Raw genomic sequence first — 21210 nt, 5'->3', positions numbered from 1 at the left:
TACAAACTGATAAGTCACGCTCAACTAAACAATATCAAGTTTAACTGAATCATATGGAAAAACAAATGGCAAGCAAACTACAAGAAAGTAATTCCAAGTAACTGCAAATGTGAGTCATCCTGATTTAATGTTTTGTTTCATTCCAATTGCTTCTTATCAGTACTGCATGCACAGATGCACAATGCTACTACAATATACGAAGGAAAATTTAAACCAAAGTGGCTCTTCTCACCTTTAATGGGTCTAATCATCATACTACAAACATATCACACTGGCAGCTAACAGGAGAGTAAGCTGACTAACTGCTATTCAGGTAAGATCCATTAATTTTCTGGTATTAGTAGTACATGATCCATTTCCTAGGCATAACCTGACACTCAAGATAAGACATCACAATGGTCAACATTCATATAAATTTCTATTTACATATACAGTATTTATTCTAAAAAACATACAAATGGTAACAAGTGATTGGAACTAAAGTTTTGGACGAGTTCACTAAGCACAAGCATGAAGATACCAAGCAAATAATTGTATAGCGCCTACTAAGTAAAGTCCTCAATCTTGATGGAATGCTGTTCCAGTTGTTCTATGACTGACGCGGAGGAGATGGTGGTGGTGGTGGAGGTGGTGGTGGTAGTGATGTTGGTTGTGGTGATGGTGCTTGTGGTATTTGCAGACAAAGAGTTGGTTAGAGTCCAATTGCTACTGACCACTGGCTCTAGCATGGAGAGCCCACGACCATGACTGAGATCATTTCTGTGCATCTTGAGCACGTGCTTTCGAGCCGATTCAGCATTACGGAACACTGAACCACAATAATCACAGCGAGATACCTGACGCTGATGAATTGTCCTTATGTGTTTATATAGATTTTGCAAATTAGATATCATCTTCCCACAGATGTAGCATGCAGGTTTGTTGCTGTGACCTGAAAGAAGAGAAAGAAGCCTTCGTCACTGGCCGTTTTCCAGTAGCAAAATCCAAACTACCTGCACCTTGGTAGACTCTTCAAGTTTGCATTGGCATCACTTGTTAACACAGGACGCTTGCATATTTCTAAAGGAATGTACAAATGGGACGATGGCCTTCATGGAAGACAACAGCAGCGGTGACAAATCATGTGCACTGCTGCAGGCTTGCTCGGATACTTCTTAATAGTCATGCTGAGATGACTGAAGTGAGGGTCAGCAATGATTAGGGTGGCCCTACTGCCCCTGATAATCCCCTAGCTTCCCCAGCAGCCAATTTCTCCCCATGTCTCTTGCTCATATGTACAGCCATTTGTTCTACCTCGCGGAACTTGGCCCCACAAAAGACGCACTTGTGCACTTTCATATCATGTCTCCTGGCTAGATGGTCCTTCAGCGCCCACACAGAGTCCAACGTGCAGTTGCATAGGGGACACGCGTTTCTTTTGCAACTTTCAACTGCAAAAGAGAAGAGAAAGGACCATCAGCCAGGACACATGGCATCATTCATGATACCCTAACTCTAGGCTTCCCTCTGAGCTTCAATTAAAGAGATTTTCAGCAGGATTCACAAGACTTTTGATACTGTCTGTGTTGGTTGTGTCCGCCTTGGAGCAGTACGACATGATACTGTATTCAATAAAATTTCATGACAAGTTCCACAATTACCACATCACAAACGAGTGCAAAAACCATCCTCTGAAGAAGCTGGAGAAACAATGCAAATGGTGATACACTGAACCCTTTATGTAACCTTCCCAGGAGATACACAATCCATAATTCCAATAAGAAGGTTTCTGTAGCTACTTTACTTATTTTGCTTGTATATGCACTGGTGTCCATGCATATGTATTAGTGAATGTAAGCAAGTTAGTGTCATGGTATAGAGGTATTTCGTATACTGTAAACATATTTTATTTACAATGCCGATGTAAACTGGGCAGAAGAGACTTCCTTTTTACAGAGATATGGTTTTTCATACAAACATTTGACAGATAATCAAAATCACAGCTGTACATATTACCCAACATACCTACAGTATTTAAAACCATTTGAGCCATATAACATTTTGCTTCTGGACTTCAAGCATTTGGATTTGATGTTAGGGATTATTAGAAAGTACAGTATTGCAGATCACACATCACACCATTCATTCATTAGTAAGTGGAGAAGCAATACTAATTTTACTTGCTTGTACTATCTACATTAAGACTTAAATGCACGCTACAGCACACCACACAAAGCATACCAAATGCAATCCTTCCACAATGCATTTTGCTTAATAGAAAGCTTTCCAGACCTCAGGTTCAAATGCTGATAACTAAGAGTCCACTGACTGTTCAAACCCTAATGAGGGTGAATAACTTTCCGATGTACCTAATGCATGTAAGGAAGACAAAACCTGAGACCTGGAATGGAAACAAGAAAGACTTTTCCATTGCCTACCTTGAGCTGAGGTGTCACTGGGTTCCGTATGGCTCCCTCTCCACCCTGCTTGACTAGCGGGAGGCAACACTCCTGTTAAAATAAGAGAGAAAAACATATACTGTGCTGTGGAATAACACTTGTCACTTATATATGCTTAAATGCTACCACTCTAACCACTGCAGTGCAACTTCAGCTTCAGCCTCCGTTTCTTAAACTGATATCCGAGCTATCACAAGCTGTAAAAAATGTTGATGGATGATTAGTAAAAAGTAAAAAATGTTTACATAAAACAATAAATTAACTCCAAGCTCTCATGTACCCTTACCTGCAAGTGTTCTTCTCCCCCCATTACAACTTGACAGCCAAAGCAACCCAGTAGTTGTACAGTAAAACCTGTCTACTAAATGGCTCATGACACCATCTAATGATATTTTCAATTTGGCTTCAGATATTCCAGTAAGACACTCTGACTACAAGAATAGAAGACGTATTAGTTTGGTACTGCGTATTAAGAAAAATGCAATTTTGTACAAACAAAATTTACTGCATACAAGAAGCTAAGACACTTCATAATGCCTTTGAAAGTGGTAATTGAATCGACTGTTGAGCTATTTAAAAAAAAAAAAAAAGGGGGGGGTTGGGGGGGGGGCTGCAACCCATAATGCATGTCTCCATAAATTATCTACTTCCAAACCTTATCAGCTTTTCTGCTCCCTTAATCAATGTACTTCACTGATTTACACATTCATCTACCATAAGCATCGACCACCATCTTAGTCTTTCTTGCCTCTTTTGCTCTCAGACTCACTCACATTTGCTCTTCACAACCATATCCAATATCAATCTGCTTGTAACCAATGCCTTTCAGCATGATCATTAAACTTATTCAGTGTCTTTCATATCATTATTTTGCTTCAGTGGTTCATACATTTTAGCATTCATTTTCAGCTACTGATAACTAAATTCCCTTTAACATCAGCACCAAAATCATCACCATCATCATCATCTCTACCTTGCCTCTTTTTGAGAACTCTCAAACTGGGGATGGCTGTAACAACAATGCCTTTAGGATACTTTTATCATCACATATCTCTCTCTCTCTCTTAAACACTCCTCTTCCTCCTCTCTCACCAATATACTCTACTGCTTTACTCACTTCCTCACTATAACTCAGTGGCAAAAATATGATAATATTTTTTGAATTGGAATGAAAATATGAAGGTAACACATGCATAAAATAGTGGTTCTTCTGCAATTAAAAGCAAGACTCTATTGTCATTTTACCTTAAGTGTCTTTTTAAGTTTTACAACTGATAAATATCTACAACAGCTTCCAGCAGCTGCATGTGTTATTTTAGGTAGTTATGAAATTTAGTAATTGATTTAGTAAGGTTGATTCCCCAAAGGAACAATCTTTGTACTGCCAGCAATGCATTCCCAATGAACCACTAATATCTTTGCTTAGTATTATGCTTTCCAGCAATGTAATTTCATAATTAAGCCAGGGATAAATGTATCTACACTGACTTTCAGATTGCTACCACAAACAATGGCAAATCCAGAATTAAGCTACACAGATTCCAGCCACTCCTATAAAGACACAGAATAATCTGCATGCATCAGATCTGATATAATCATCATCTGTCCACTCCTATATCCGTAATTCTGACTTGTCTCATATACAGCATTCCTATCAATGTGTCACACATTCTTATATTATTTCAGTACCAATACTGAATCCCAAAAAAAACTGACTACCACACCCTATGAATCAATACTATATGTTATGCCAATTCTGGCTACTTCTTGTACATCCAAATGTAGTTCCCAAACCCTAACTACTAATTAAGGCACTCCAAGTGGTGGTTGGGGTTTATTATTCACGTAATGCCATGCAGGATGAGAGGCTGGTCACTCTCATCTTAAATGTCAGGACCAACTTGCCTAGCCCCGGGCTCCTACGCTCCTCATGGGGCGACATAGGATTGGATGGTGATGATGATGATGAGAATGTCTAGCAATTGATGGCCCTTTATCATACATACTGTACTGGTGTAATCATTACAAAAGGCAAGTCATTTCACTCAAGTTTAGGGGGTTGGTGTTATTTATATATACAACACGAGTTCAAGGAGCAGGTGCTATTTGAGTTGTAAATACACATGGATAAGGGGATCAGCTGGATCAAGGACTGTATAGTTAATGAAAACAGGAATGCTGATAGGAATGCAAGTACAGTATTGACAATTATGTGTGCATCTGCTCCAATCAAGGACCATGCAAGTACAGTACAGTATAAGCAGAGCTCTGGAAGATGTAAAAGCTTCCTTAGAAGTCTGAAGGTTGTGAGTGGACTTCTGATTGGGGATGTGAATGGTGGCTAGAGATGAGAATGCTTGAACAGATGGGGTAGTTAGCCAGTGGGGTAAACCCATTGATGTGGATGGGAATGGAAATGCCCTGGAAGATGTAAAAGCTTGCTTAGAAGTCTGAAGGTTGTGAGTGGACTTCTGACTGGGGATGTGAAAGGTAGCTAGAGATGGGAATGCTTGAACTGATGGGGTGGTTGGCCAGTAGGGTGAACCCACTGACGTGGATGGGAATGGTAATGCCCTGATGGATATCCTGTGCTGGAATGGTAATAGCCAATACCTTCTGGAATAATCTGATCCACAGGTATACAAGATATATGAAAGAATGGGAGAAGAGTAGGATGGACATAAGGCAAAAGCAAGAGACAAACAGCAAAAGGGAAGAAGTACTTATTGCAAAGTGAGTAGGAACGGTGGGGAGGAGGAAAGAAAAGGGGTAAAGGTACAGCTCACTCAATAATCAGAGGACGATAACTGAATTTCTTTTACATTCCTCAAGCTCAGTAAATCTAGTTTAACAATAATCTGGAGCGAAAAATAAATAATCATTCTTCCACCAGCTGACTGAGATTGCTTTGCCAAAACAAAACTCCACCCTCACCTCAAATGAAAGTATGACAACTGCTGTATCCTTAAAATGATCTCTACATTACAATTCTAAAGTTTTGAGCTCTAGTGTGACAAAAACTGAGCAATGTGGGTGGAAAGCAAATATAGAGCACCAAGTTCTTCAAGCTGCTCTTAACCAACTCAGTTGGATATAGTTTGTGCTGAAAATACAAAACAGGAGCTCTGAATCTTAATGATAGCACTGTGTATTATTTTGGATAACCTACAGTACAGTACTTAAGTGATTCACTGTAGCACTATGTGTTGCCTGAAGTCCTATGAATATTCATTAGGTTGATTTGGGACAAGAAAAAAGAAAAAAACAAAGAGAGGGAGGGGGGAATGAGGGATTTGGAAGAAACCTGAGCATAAAATATAAGTAGTATAAGAAATTATTTTGGCAGAAGGTCATGAAAGTACAAAAGAGTGATGGAAGATGCACCGAGGAGGTGACATAAAAATAGCAGAATGCATTTGGAAAAAAGCAGTTGATCAGACCAAGAGTGCATATTAATAAGCTGCTCAATGCAGTGAGCAAAAGCAGTGCTAGTTTAAACAGATAGGGAATGGTTGAGAGACAACAGGCAAGAATGGAAGAAGGGATCAGTATGATGGAAGGGTGTGATGTACTGAAGCCATGTGCTGTCTTTATGACTCTGAAGAAAGCCTATGACTGAGTAGACATACAGGGAATGTGTAACATGCTGAGAATATATGCAGCAGATGAGAATTTGTTGAATGCTGCTACAGCATGTATGAGGGAGCACTGTCAGCAGTGCATTTAGAAAATGAACTGACTGACTTCTTAAATTTGACTGTTGGACTGAAACCAGGATGTGCTGTCTCCACCATTTTTAAATACTGACAGTGCTATAAAAGAAACACAAAGCAGATAGGACAGTGGATGTAGGCATCTCCTAGTGAGGGAGGGCAGGGCATAGAAACTATCTATCTATCTACTGCCAGAAAGCCTCAATCCCATAAAAGGTGGCCACAAACAAATCACCTCCATGTCGTCCTGTCACCCACCATTTCACTGCCCAGCTCCCAGCTCACACCCCCCCCTCTCACATACCTCTCCATTCCATCCCTCCATCTCATCATTGGCCTCCCCCTCCCTCTCTCCCCCTCCACCTCACTCACATACACTCTCCTCATCAGTCTCTTGCTCTCCATCCTCTCCACATGGCCAAACCACCTCAATGTGCTTCTCTTAATGCTTCCTATCACATCCACATCCACACCACAATGCTCCTTCACTTCCTCATTTGTCAGTCTGTGTCTCCATGTGACTTCACATGCTCCCCTCAAATAACTCATTTCCACTGGTCTCACTCTTCTGTCCCTCCAACAAGGTCCACGCTTCACTTCCGGACGTTAGAGTTGGCATCACAATACTGTACTGTCATGCAGTAACTTTTTCAATTCCATGCTCATTTCCATGTTTCTTATCACTGCTTTCAAGGAACCAATAACCTTTCTTCTTTGCTGTACCCTTTCAAGCACTTCACCCTCTAAACTTCCATCCTTATTCATCACATGACCCAAGTACTTTAATGCACTCACATTTCCATTTCCTCCTCATCCAACTTCATTGTACATTCACTGACTTCATTTCTCTCAAAGACCATAACTTTACTCTTCTCTAAACTCACCTTCAAATTTTCAGTTTCTTACACACTCTCCCAAACTCATCCACCAAGCCTTGCAGCGCCCCTTCGTTTTCACTTAACAGAGTATCCTCTAAAAAAACAGTACAGGGAGTTTCCAAACACTGCCCTCTCTTATTAGGGCTGCTCCAACATCCATTGCCCTACCTTGTATCTCTTTCATAACCCCATCCATATACAGACTGAACAACCATGGAGCCATGACACATCCCTGTTTCAATCCAACCTTCAAACAGAAAAATTCACTCAGTTCACTATCCACATGCCACATGCACTGCTGCCTTAGGACCCTCATACATACTCTTCACGGGATTCAACAACTTCAATCTACACAACCTCTTCCCACCCTAAAACATCCCTGTTCTTCTCCAACTAATTCCTATTTCCCTAACTCTGTCAGTAAGTATCCTACCATATACTTTTCCTATTACACTAAAAAGACAAATACCCCTATGATTACCACACACTTCTTTTCCCCCCTTTTCCTTTGTACAGGGGAATAATTATACCTGACTTCCAATCCTCTGGGACTCTACCTTTCCCCCCGGCCAATCTGCACATCTTCCACATCCATTCTACTACTCTTTCTCTCTCCCATGCTTCAGCATTTCACCACACACTCCCTCAATTCCTGGGGCTTTCCCCATTTTGACTTTCTTCATTGCTTCCACAACTTCCATCCTACTGATTTCTTCCACTCTTCTCACATCCCTCTGTCTCCCAGCCATTCCCCAGCCACTTACACTCGCATTACTTTCAATTTCTATGTTCAACAATTCCTTAACATGTCCTCTCCATCTGCTCACTTTTTCTCCCTTCTCCACTAGTAATCCACCATTTTTATCTTTCACTCCCTGACTAACTTCTTTGATACCCTGTCTAACTCTTTTTACCTCTTTCCAGAACATATTCTTACATTACCTCCACATAGAAACTGCATGTACTATTGATTGCTGATGACAATGTATTAAATGAAGGTGAGTGGGAGTTATAAAACCTGTGAAATGAGTCTGGACATTGGGGAAAAAAAAAAAAAAAAAAAAAAAAATGCACCAAACCAAAGAGTAAGTCTTGGTCTTTGAAAGGAATGTAGTTAAAGACTGGACAGTGGGGCAAAATGGTCAGAAAGGGAAGAACCTGAATGTTTTCAAACAACTGTATTTAGGTAGTATGATAAGCAAGGACAGGGGATTAAATAATTAAGTGCTACAAAGGGTACAGCTGGGAAATAGGGCTGCTGGTACACTGAGGGCAATGACAAAAAACAGGGAGGAGAGCATTCTTATCTTTGCATGACAGCTTTGTTATCTCCACTTCATGGATGTGAGACTTGGACTATGCTGGAAGGACCCATGACAAGAATGACAAGAGTGAAAAGCAGTGACCTGAGTGAAGTAAATGCAGTTATGCAGAGAGACTGACACACAAATGAGGAAGTTTGGATGCAATTTGGTGATGATGTAGAGGTGCTGAAAAGAGCTGAGATGACTACTGGCCATGTGGACAGAATATAAGAATTTGACCTGGAGAAAGTATGTGAAATGAGGTGGACTCGGGGAGACCATGGATGAGATGAATAGTTATATGAATGAGGGTGGAGTGAGCTGAAGAGAGGACAGTTTGATGGCAGAGGACAGTGACATGATGAAAGAGCGCTATAAGCTGGAAGGAAGGCAGCCCAATGGTGGAAGACACAGTGATAAGAACAAATCTTAAGTTTTTCCTATATGCTGCCTGTTATTGAAATTAAGTTCACAGTAACCTACAAGAAAATCAGCTTATAAAGGCTAATTCCTACTTATGCTGATTTAACCATTGCCCCTAAATTATACTAGTGTACCAGTAAAAGTTGCAAAATCCCTTGCACACAATGATGTCTTACTGTTCTATACAGTACTTTGTTTTTGCCACACTTTCTTTGGACATGTGTGATATTCTGGAACATCCCTAACATGAAATAAGGTCTTACTGTACATTATTTCAGTTCAACTTCTTTGGAATTATGTGATATTTTGGACCACGTCCCTGAAACATCACAAGTCTTGTTGTATATACTTTTTGTTCAACTGTCTTTGGAAGGGAAGAGTTTGCATTTTTTTCTTTAATATAAATACATGATGCATGGAGTCTGAAGGGTAAGAAGAAAATAAGCATGGATGGGCTTTGGAATCTTTTGCTGTGCTCTCCATAACTGTAATGCTACCACTTTACAACCACACACACTGGATTACATTCAACTTAAAATGATGAACGCTTGTTACTGTAGTACCTTATCTAAACAAAATATTATACTAAGCAAACTCCAAAATCTTCCTGGAACTGCAATGTTAACACTTATGATGCCTTAGCCACTGGTAAAACTGCAGTCAAAGATTTATACTACGTACTGTATGAATGTACCACTGTTCAAGCTTTTGTACAAATAATAATTTACACCACCATCCTACACAGTCTCATTCTCACTTCAGAATCAGATCTTCAATTTTTACTAACACGTACAAAAAGCACTGACAAAATCACCTATCGTATACAATTTCAATACTACGTTGCCACTCTTTTCACACTCAGTTCACTTACTCAACTTTCAAGTACATACAATACAGTACATGGTCTACTTACTTCAGTCTTATATACTCCTTTCAGTTATTTTTTCAACCACTTCTCTTTCACTTGTTTTTGCAAATTCTTCAGCCTTTTCACCTACATTCACAGTACCCCTCCTTCTCATATTCACCAAATTTTGTCTCCAGTTCATGCTTACCATACCCCAGAAACAGAGAAGGAACAAGCAAGACTTAGCACTGTCACTCATAAAGTACCATAATTGTTTAACCCCTTGAATACGGTGACATCCTTCATATTTTATTATTGCCATCTCCAGACAATATTATTTGGCTCTGGTGAGACATTTCATACAGACTTCTTTTATATTTCAATACTGCTACCTCCAGATTATCTTACTCGACTTAGAAGACAAGGCATTCGTTTCAAAACCTTCAGTACAAACGGTCCTCTTTATAATAAATCAAATCATTTGGTGGTAGAAAATAGATGTCATCACAGGAAATGGTTCAAGTAAGCAACATTAGTCTAAACAAAAATTTAACTGGCATGGTTAGACCTCATGATTTATTTTAAGAAATCTACAGTGTTGAGATAGTCGACTGATTCCTCGAGCAGACCTATCTTTTGTCTCAGCTCAATAAATGCTATTCAGTGTAATATTAAGTGTTACTCTGTACACGGTACAGCTTCACATACTGAAACATGTACACCTACTTCATTAACTACACTGTACAGTACAGTACTATATTTAAGACGAGGGCTGGGTTATGTCTGCAACACAGCCTAGTTAGATCCTATTATAACTTTAAAATTGTGCTTGTTTTGAGGAGGTTTTTGCTCTTGGGGAAATTTGTCCTATGGCAAGCCTCCAACTACTGACAGTAATTTATGAACTCCAAGAAGTCAGGTAGAGTACAATAAGGTACAGTATGTTCACCTTCACTCATTTGCTACTAGATGTACTATGAAATGTAGTACACTTTATGATCACACAGTTCTATAAATCTATCATTCTCTACAGCAATGTGTTTTGATCCTGAAAAGGGCGGCCACTAATGACCTGCCTCCATGTCACTCTGTCCTCCAATATCAAGCTGCACTCTCGTCAACTCACATGACCTTCACTCATACATAACTCTTCACTCCATCTCATGCTCAGTTTCCCACTCCCCCTCAACCTCACTCACACATTCCTAGTCAGTCTCTCAGTACTTGTAACATCTTCATCCACCCAGTTAGAGGAATAAAGCCACTAATAAGTTTGTGGCAAGCGATTTATGTGTGGATATACAGTATTATTTTTATGTCTGTACCTGTATCAGCTAGTTGATGAAAGGTTACTATGTTAACCTATTCGGCACAAAAATATGTCTGCTATTTCACTCTTGATATCATAACTACAGACAATTGTGCTAAGCTTTGGAAAGATCTTTCCTAGTGAAGGGGTACATGTGGGGTACAGTATATTGTATCTCACCTTTCCTTATGAGGGTGCTCACCTAAGCTGAATACAACAGACCAGAAGCAGCAAGAAGAAGCAGAGTAACAGACATCCTTATACTGAAGGGTTAACTATGTAACGGCACATGCATCTCCTTTCCTTGCACTCCATCATCCTCTACTTGTACTGTCCTCAAACCACCCACTGACCCACACATACCACACATTTCTATATTCCATGCAAATTCAAATTCCTATAAATTCACCATCCTCCATCTGGCCTGACCTCACATAAGTAGCTATAAATTCCCCCTAATCCACCGCCCTCCATCTGACCTACCCTCAACTTGCACATTAACCCATCAACAGCTACCATCAACTCATCAGCCTATCTCTTGCCCTACCCCAGCTTTGTAAGTGTCTCTCAGTAACTTGACAACACCTCACAAGAATGAAAGTCATTAAATGATGGTTACACCTTCAGTTCTCTGGCATTTAGTCAAACTGTACTTTGATCATTCCCAAACCTGTCACTTACTGTACTCTGATCATTCCCAAACCTGGCACTTACATAACAGCACTTTAGTTATTGCAAGGTGCATGTGCTATCATCAAAACCAACTTCACTCTTTCATATTCACAAAGGTGCACCACGAATTAACCCAATGAAAAATCACTCATTCATCTCCTCAGTTTACTCATCCATTCCTTCTATGAACACTCGCACTCAGCCGTATCATTCATTTTCAAGTCCTATTTATGCCTCTCAATATTCCACACAGCAACACAACCCTTCATGGCTATATCTTTAAGGTTTAGGTACATAAAATTAGTTATGGTGATGGAATTACCAGGCCAAGAAAGAGAGACGTACAGTATGTGAAAGAAATGGGCAAGGAAAAACTTGGGAAATAAATAAATTCAAATTTCCCTGGAACTGAGAAACTTAAAAGATGCAAAAAATATACAGTACATATGAATGTGACATGAAGTGAGTATTCATGAGGGAGGAAATGGGATGAACACTATACAGTAATCACATGTCAGGCCAATGAAGAACAAAGTATTAATCTCAGAAATGATAAATGGGAAATAATGAAAGAAAAACAATGGATATTTAACCAAATCTGATGACGTACAACAAAGGGGTACAGTGTTCAATAACGAAGGGTATCACTGATTTATGTGAAGATGGATGTAAGAATATTTAGTATAGGAAAGTTGAGGGTGTCAACATGGTATAGTGTCACAAGTATGACAATAAAGAAAGGAGATAATACATGCAAAATTGTGGAATTCATAAAGGAAGTGTTTTCTTACAAATGTTAGAGCTCTGAATCACAGCAAAGGTGTTCACAAGCAAGAAAAGAAAAGCTTGTTGGGATGTGGATACTGAGAAAGCCATGGCAGAAGAAAAGTGGTTGGTGTGGATACAAGAAAGAAATGAGATGACAGAAGAACTAATCCTTTGACTTCCTCGTATCTCAGTGACAGGAAAATAAGAGTAAAAGTAGATGATGTATAATCCAATTTCCATTCAATTAATGCTGGCGTGCCGCAGGGATCAGTCATGGTGCCAACCCTGTTCCTGGTCCATAGTAATGATCTCTTTTCTGTCACCCCCAATCCCATCCACTCATATGCAGATGACTCAACACTACATAGTTCATTCACACTCAGACACCCATTTACAAAGTGTAATATCTCTACCTCTCAACTCAGTACAGCCATCTCCATAAATCAAGACCTATTTACAATCAGTGAATGGGGACAAAACAACCTTGTCTCATTTAATGCTAGTAAAACTAAATATATACAGATTACTAAGAGACATTGCCAGATTCATATATTTACCTTCAGTGCTACTAATATTCCCATCCCCAAAAGTATTGAAATTCTTGGTGCCTCACTTAACAATGCCCTCAGCTGGACCTCTCATGTTAGATCACTTGCTAAAACCGCCTCAAAGAAACTTGGATTATTGTACAGAGTCTGTAACTTCTTCATTGATGTGCAGTTAGCTATAATTTATAGGAGTCATGTGTGCTCTCAGCTTGAATATTGCTCACCCTTGTGGAATGGATGTGGAGAGGTTGCAATAAGACAACTAGACAAAATTCAGAACAAAGCTGTTAGAATTAATAACAACCCTGTCATTACAAATAAACTACTTCCCCTACAAGTAAGAAGGAATGTTGCCTCCCTTCAATTATTTTACAGATATTTTTATGGCTTCAGACAAAGTTGCGTCCATGGTGCCACCTCTCCATGCCTTCACTCATGCTACACGGGCATCTGGTAGTGCTCATGACTGGAATGTCACACAGCCATATTGCAGAACTTCTGCCTATCAGAATTCTTTCATTCCCCAAACTGCATCTCTCTTGAACTCGCTTCCCCAGAGTTGTTTCTCTCCAAACTTCAACCCACAGCTGTTCAGGTCTAACTGTTACAGATATTTTATGAACAGGGGACACCAGTAATCTGGTGTATGGATTATTATTTTTTTTTATTCATTTGTTTTTTCCTTCCTCCGTTCTAAAAAAAAAAATAATAATAATGAAAAAAAAGACACTGATAGAGACAAAGGCTGGTAAGTCTAGGGTATGTACAGTCTAGTGCATGTAAAAACGATCTGATTTGAATTAATTGAAAGAGCTGGTGGCTAGGAGTGTGATGTGTTGGTGGGAGGACAAACTGGTGAAAGAATTTACAATACCTCTGCGAAATCACGGAAAAGATAAGTAAGAGGCTAAAAAATAGAACAGCAATAGACAAAGTGTCTCAAATAAAGGTGACCAGTGCAGATATAAGACTGAGGTCTGAAAATGGAAGATGCAAGTGGGCTGCATAAAGATGTGCTAGTGCCCACATTAACGTCTGGGTCTGAGGAAACAAAACTATTTAGGAAATAATTAAAATACAAAAATTACAGTACTATATTTTTGAAGATGCAGAATGAGTAAGGCTGGAGGGTAAAAAGGGTGTTCAGATAGTAAGGTCATACACAGCATTGATATAAACAAGGTGATGAAAATGGTATAAATAATTTTGAAAGTGAAAGGCAGCATGGAAGGCCAAGACAACAGCTGGATACTGTATATAAATGTGACAACAAGTAAGATATGGACGCAGAAGAAGTAAAGTACTGACGAGGACTGAAACAAGATGTCTGTATGGAGATGCAATTCACATAGTTTACACTGCCTTTCCAATTTAATCAACTGCATGACTATCCCACAGCTATTTGCAGTCTCTCTAAAGGACAAATGGTAACAGACTAGCCTTTTGGGTATGGCAGCCAGAATTACATTACCCAAGTCAACAACATATAGTTTAAGGGCAGGCAACCAACTCAATCCTATCTATCTATTGCCAGATGCATTAATCCCTTATGGTGTGGCCACACACAAATGGCCTCCATGTTGCCCTGTCCCCCACCATTTTGCTGTCCTCCTCCCAGCTCACCTCCCCCCCCCCCCACTCATATACCTCTCTACTCCATCCCTTCATCTCATCCTCAGCCTCCCCCTTCCTCTCCCCCCCTCCACCTCACTCGCATACACTCTCCTCATTAGCCTTTCACTCTCCATCCCCTCCATATGGCCAAACCATCATCCATCCATCCACCATCTAATCCTACGTTGCTCCAAGAGGAGCACAGGAGTCCGGGGATAGGAAAGTTGGTCCTGGCATTTAAGATGAGAGTGACCAGCCTCACTCATCCCTGAGTGGCATTACGTGAGCAATAAACCCCAACCACAACTTGGACATAAATCTTCATCGGCTCAATCCGACTGGAGCACCTTTATTACCAACTAAAGCAACAGAAGCAAAAATTTGGTTATATGGTTACCACCCAGCATAGTAAATGGTTTCCTGGTGTACAGGAAACCATTTGGCTTGTCACCCAGTGTAGAGTCACCCACAGGCAGAAGGAAGAGGAAAGAATGAAGATATATTTCTCCAAATGCTCTCTATCACATCCACGTCTAAACCACAATGCTCCTTCACTCCCTCATTTGCCAGTCTGTCTCTCCATGTAACTCCACATGCTCCTCTCAAATAACTCATTTCCACTGCTCTCACCCTTGATTTGTGTCCTTCCAACAAGGCCCAAGTTTCATTTCCACAAGTTAAGAATTAGTATCACAATACTATCATGCACCTACTTTTTTACTTTCATGCTCATTTCCCTATTTCTTATCACTGCTTTCAAGGAACCAGCAACCTTTCAAGCACTCCATCTTCCAAACTTCCATCCTTACTCATCACACTACCCATGTACTTAAAAGCACTCACATTTTCCATTTCTTCCTCACTGTGCATTCAGTGACTTAATTTCTCTCAAAGACAATAACTTTACTCTTCCCTACATTCACATTCACCTTTAGATTCCATTTCTTACACATTCTCCCAAACTCATTCACCAAGCCTTGCAGCTCCCTTTTGTCTTCACTTAAAAATACAGAGTCCCGGAGGATTGGAAGTCAGGTATAATTATTCCCTTGTACAAAGGAAAAGGGGAAAAGGAAGTGTGTGGTAATCATAGGGGCATTTGTCTTCTTAGTATAATAGGAAAAGTATATGGTAGGAAACTTATTGACAGAGTTAGAGAAAGAACAGAGAAAATAGTTGGAGAAGAACAGGGAGGCTTTAGGAAGGGAAGAGGTTGTGTAGATCAGATATTCATTCTCAGATCTTTAGTGGTTTAAGAGGAGCCTGTGGAGTCACATGGAGAGACAGGCTGACGAATGAGGATATAAAGGAGCGTTGTGGTGTTGATGTGGATGTGATAGGAGGCGTTAAGAGGAACACACTGAGGTGGTTTGGCCATGTGGAGAGGATGGAGGGTCAAAGACTGACGAAGAGAGTGTATGTGAGTGAGGTGGAGGGGGAAAGAGGGAGGGGGAAGCCGAGGATGAGATGGAGAGATGGGATGGAGAGGTATATGAGAGAGGGGTGTGTGAGTTGGGAGCAGGGGAGTGAAATGGTGGGGGACAGGGCGACTTGGAGGCGATTTGTTTGTGGCCACCCCAAACGGGATTGAGGCGTCTGGCAATAGATAGATAGATAGATTAAAAATACAGTATCTTCTGCAAACAACAGAACATGAAGTTTCCAAATGCTCCCCTCTCTTATTAGGGCTGCTCCAACATCCACTGCCCTACCTTGTATCTCTTTTATAACCCCATCTATATACTGTACACACTGAACAACCATGGAGACATGACAAATTGGTTTCAATCCAACATTCAGAGAAAAATTCACTCAGCTCACTATCCACACACACTGCAGCCTTAGGACCCTCATACATACTCTACATGCCATTCAACAGCTTCTCATTTACTCCATATATTCTTAATATTTTCCACATTCTTTGTCTATCCACTCTGTCAAATGCTTTCCAACCTAATCCACTGGCAGCATTTTACACGACAGAAACACTCCAATTACTACTGAAAGATTCAAATAATCCCATAGTCGCATGGCCACCAATGCAAAATTAAGTTCTCTACCATTAAATATATATATATATATTTTTTCAACACTGTGAACACTATCCACTTATTCTTTAGCAGAAGCAAGTGTTAGAAGGATGGTGGTCATGATGAATAGTGATTAGGAGAGTAAAACTGACACCAGAGTCTTGTAAATCTTGTAAATGATGTAGAGTAACTTTAGGAATGGATGGAGCTTTGTAAGTGATGTACAGGGTGGCTTCAAAATGGTTGAAGATGTCCAGTATAGATAAAAGTTACATTGCTGGACAGGGCAAAATCTGGAGGACTTATTACTGTAGAAACTAAACATAAAAAGTGAATAAAGAAGAGTCACAGAAGGATATATATGTTTATAGTGTGTAGTGATGAAAAACTTCAATGCTATAAATATTTTATGATACTTGTGAAGTATTTGTTGAGGATGGATGGATGTTGAAGCATGTGGTTTAGTATGAATATTGAAAAGACCATGTGAGGTCACTAGAGATGCTCAATGCAGAAATATATGGGGCAAAAAGAGGGGTCAAAACAAGACTGACATACTGAGTGAAACTATAGGACAGTACAGTATTTCAGATCTAAAGACGATGCAGTGCTGCTTGCCAACTGTAACATGATCTTTGGATACTAGTCCAAAGTTTTCCCTTAACCAGTTAACTTGTCTATACAGCCTGGGCTGTTCTGAGTGCGACTGCTCAATACAGCCCTGGCTGCGCAGGTGAATTTCAATAGTGCCATGGTGACCAAGACCGATCCATGCAAGCATGTCTAAGCCTTCAAAACCGAAATCGAAACAGAAACCGAAAAAGAAAACCATACTTTCCACTTCGATGTTTATCGATGGCTTTACCAAGGTAAATATTGAGCTAATATTTTGTTACTATATACTTTGGCATGTGTTCTCTCAATTCCTGAGACATAATTTGGCCTTTGGGAAATTTCATTTTTACCCCTATGTCTGCACACCACGGACACCTCCAAAAAAACACCATGAGCAGTTAACGGGTTAAGTTTGTGCATGATGTAGTACATGAAAGTGGTATGAAAGGCAGCTGTGAGGAGAAACAAGGGCTGCAAAGTATTAGGAGAAATCTGGTTGTGAGGTACAGGCTATGAAGGAGGGTACTGTTAGATGGAGGAAAGACAGCTCTGGTGACATAATGGCTATCTGTTTGTAGCCACCCCCTCTATGGTTAAGATGTCTGGCTATACACAAAGAAGTAAGGAACAGAAGGGAAGTATGTTGGGGAAATTAATGAGTGAAGAGATTAAGAACAGCAGCATATAGACAGAGCTGAGAAAGGAAGCTGGAGTGATGAGTGAAACAGTGTAAGAGCTAATGCATGGGAAGGAAGTCAAACATCTTGTACAGAGTACAAGCATATGGGAAACTGCTAGACCCAAAGTTAGGAAGATGACAATTATTGTACTACCATCTCATGGGAGGGGCAGCAAAAAATGAAACTGAACACCTAAAAAGGTATTAAAATGTCTAATGCAGTGCATAGGAAACTGTTCAAAAACCACAGAATCTCACAAGAAAAAAGTAGTGAGGAAAAGCAATGGCATAGAAGAGGATTTGGTTACTTCAGTATTTACTGAAGATGGCTGTTTCACATTCATACAAATGAAGCTGTATCAGAGAGAGATAACACCAGAAGAAGGAATAAAAGTGAAGCCTGATAGGAAAATACTATAGGATTCTTTACAGAGAAAGAAGCTAATTAAGTTAATGGTAATCATTAATGTCTGACACAAAGCATAAGTGACAAGTTTGCAAAAGTAAGATCATGGTGTCTACAATGCACAGTGCAAGTAAAGTATGGAAGAATAGTGTGTAATCAAAGACAGGATTGCATGGAAGGTTTATGTGAACTGCACAGTAATCGGGAAAATGAAAAGGCTGGTTGAGATGTGACGAAGACACTAAGGTGTTCTTTTACCAACTATTACTTGATCGAAATGCATCACTGAGAGTAAATTAAGGAGAATGGTAAATAATTTGTATTACTGTCAGTAAATGAAAGAGACATATAAGTACAGTGAACTCTCACATCTGGGGAGTTTTCATTTGGTGAATCCTGTAAAACAAATAACTCGGAGTCAATTGGTCACCCATTACGGGATTATGGGGTCTGGCAATAGATAGATAGATAGATAGATGGATAGAATTCACTTTTGGCGATGGGATGAGATTGTACATAACACTCTAACTTGGCGACAGAAATCTCACATTTGGTAAGTTGTTTATAATAAAAATATAATATATATATATTTTTTGCCAATTAATTTCAACAGTTTTTTTTTTTAATCTGAATTAACTTCAACAAAATTTAGTTTGTATTGTGAAATTAAAGTCTCATCTCAAACCTTTTGAAGCAGCCAGATTGTGCTACAAGTTGCAAATTTGGCTACTTTTGGAAGCCCTGTGCTACTAAATTTTGAATTTTGATATATATATATATATACTGTATATATATATATATATATATGCATATATATGCATATATATATATATATATATATATATATATATATACAGTATATATCTTTCTATCTATCTATCTATCTATTGCCAGACGCCATAATCCCATAAAGGGTGGCCACTTGACTTTCTTTTACGGGGAGGGGCACTAACCCTCCACCAACCCACTTGTTGACATGTAGGGAGCACGTATGGTTTGGTTATATGGTTGCCACCCAGCGTTGTAAATGGTTTCTTGGCTTACAGGAAGCCATTTGGCTTGTCACTCAATATAAAGCCACCTATAAAGAAAAGCAATAAGAAGTGACAGGAAAGATGGGAGAAATAGGAAGAGAGGATGGCAGACATAGAAAAAGAATGATAAAGGCTAAGGAAGAAGTAGGCAACACTATATCAAGTGAGTGGATGATAGTCACCACCACCTACCACTCTATATATATATATATATATATATATATATATATATATAGATATATATACTGTATTTGTGTGTGTGTGTGTGTGTGTGTGTGTGTGTGTGTGTGTGTGTGTCCGACTCTGGGCATAGGCTTCACAGCCTGCTATCAAGGCCCAGCAGTCCTCCTACATACCATACACCTCTACATGTCACCACTTCAGTGCTAACACCCAATGTCCATATTGAATACATGCTAAGGCTGTCTCATACAGGACTGGTGTATTGGTAATAGCAGGGGTATTTTTATGACATGTCGGAGGGTCTTCTGGTAGATCAGTAAAGCCTGATTTAATGAAATTCAAATCCTTAAACTGTTCCCTGCCCCAGCCGGGATTTGAACCTGGGTCCGTTAGGACTGCAGGCCACCTCTCTACCGATGGAGCCACATAATTATGTTGGGCTACTTTATACTGAAATTCACTGCTTTTGAGGCCTGTTTCCACTACTTTTGGTCACAAGACTCTGGCAACCCTGGTTCCAAGTAATCTTTGTTTACCCTTCTCTGCCAGCCACCATCACATGCAGTACACTTCTCTGCCAACCACCATCACATGTGCATTTTGTCTGTGTTTTATTGTGATTCTTACCAGTGCTGAGGACTTGAGAACACATAATGGATGAAACACAGATACGTGGAATGGGTGACCTTGGCAGACCACCAACCAAGGCATCCACGCACCATACACTATGTGTACATAAAGACCATTATTTTACTTTCTTATGGGGGTTTTTCTGTTTTGTATTGTTTCTTAGCTAAAATAAATTAAATTGAGTCATGTTGTGTGTGTGTTTATCACATGATTTACACCCAATAACATTATAATACAGGTGGAAAATCAGTCCAGTCATGCATTCCCAGAACCAATTTATTTTTTTCGCATTAGTTATTCAGTTCATATTTGGTGAATTCCAGTTTGGCGAGCTTTTTTTCCGCACCTATTACTCACCAAATGTGAGAGTTCACTGTAATTTGAATTGTTGAGAGAAAATGAGATGTAAATAATTTGAATTACTGACTGTAAATGAAGGAGAAATGTAAATATTTGAATTACTGGCAGTAAATAAAAGACAGATGTAAATAATTAGTATTACTGACAGTAAATGAAGATGTAATCATTTAACAGAGCTTCCTAAGAACAGAAGGAGTAAGATTAATTAAGAGTGTGATACATGAATTTTAATAAGGAAGAATGTAAAAGTATACAGTGGTGTAGTCAAGTGAATAAAAAAAAAAAGGCTTGAGTTGGTATATGGACAGACTGAACAACGACAGAATGAAGAGTGCCTGACAGTGGGAAACCTGGTGATGAATGTAAAAGAATTCAAGTTACATGGATGGGAAAAAATAATTTAAATGAGGGAGTCAAAATGGAAAGAGAAGTTGAGAGAACAAAATTCAGGGAGTTCCAAGGAGTGAGAGAGGGAAACAGCAAACTAGACAGACAGACTATGACAGCTGCAAATTACAGTACACTAGTTGTGTTAGTAAACAAATATACATTTTTTGTATCTTGGTACAGTGACAGAAAAAGAGAAAAGCTTGAGAAGGGAAATGGAGAAGAGTGACACAGAAAAGTTGCTCATCCTAAGAACCTACATTCTGAACCCGAAAATAAACATACTGGTTACATGGAAAGTTAATGACGGTGTTTTAATACAGGTACTAATATGTGGGCAGGGATGCTGTACATACAGGCCATCCTCATTAT

At 39.5% G+C, this 21210-nt stretch overlaps 1 protein-coding gene across 4 annotated transcripts in view; it reads right to left on the bottom strand.

Annotated features, from left to right (window-relative positions):
• The window catches only part of LOC145416516 (uncharacterized), a 66484-nt gene that overhangs the window by 4570 nt on the left and 40704 nt on the right, over window positions 1-21210 (bottom strand). For 2 of the 4 annotated variants that reach the window (XM_080285472.1, XM_080285471.1), the window contains exon 5: window positions 2418-2489. In XM_080285472.1, coding sequence (XP_080141598.1) covers window positions 2418-2489 — 72 coding nt within the window. Of the gene's footprint in view, window positions 1-219; window positions 1431-2417; window positions 2490-21210 lie in introns of those variants that run through there. The other 2 variants (XM_080285473.1, XM_080285474.1) reach the window with 2 other exon arrangements.

Source organism: Coenobita brevimanus, chromosome 106 (genome assembly GCF_032717465.1).
Source record: "Coenobita brevimanus isolate Jiangsu-jjx chromosome 106, ASM3271746v2, whole genome shotgun sequence".
In the NCBI taxonomy this organism is placed as follows: domain Eukaryota; kingdom Metazoa; phylum Arthropoda; class Malacostraca; order Decapoda; family Coenobitidae; genus Coenobita; species Coenobita brevimanus.
The sequence above is the reverse complement of the archived record's forward strand: the minus strand, read 5'-3'. Positions and strand labels throughout refer to the sequence as shown.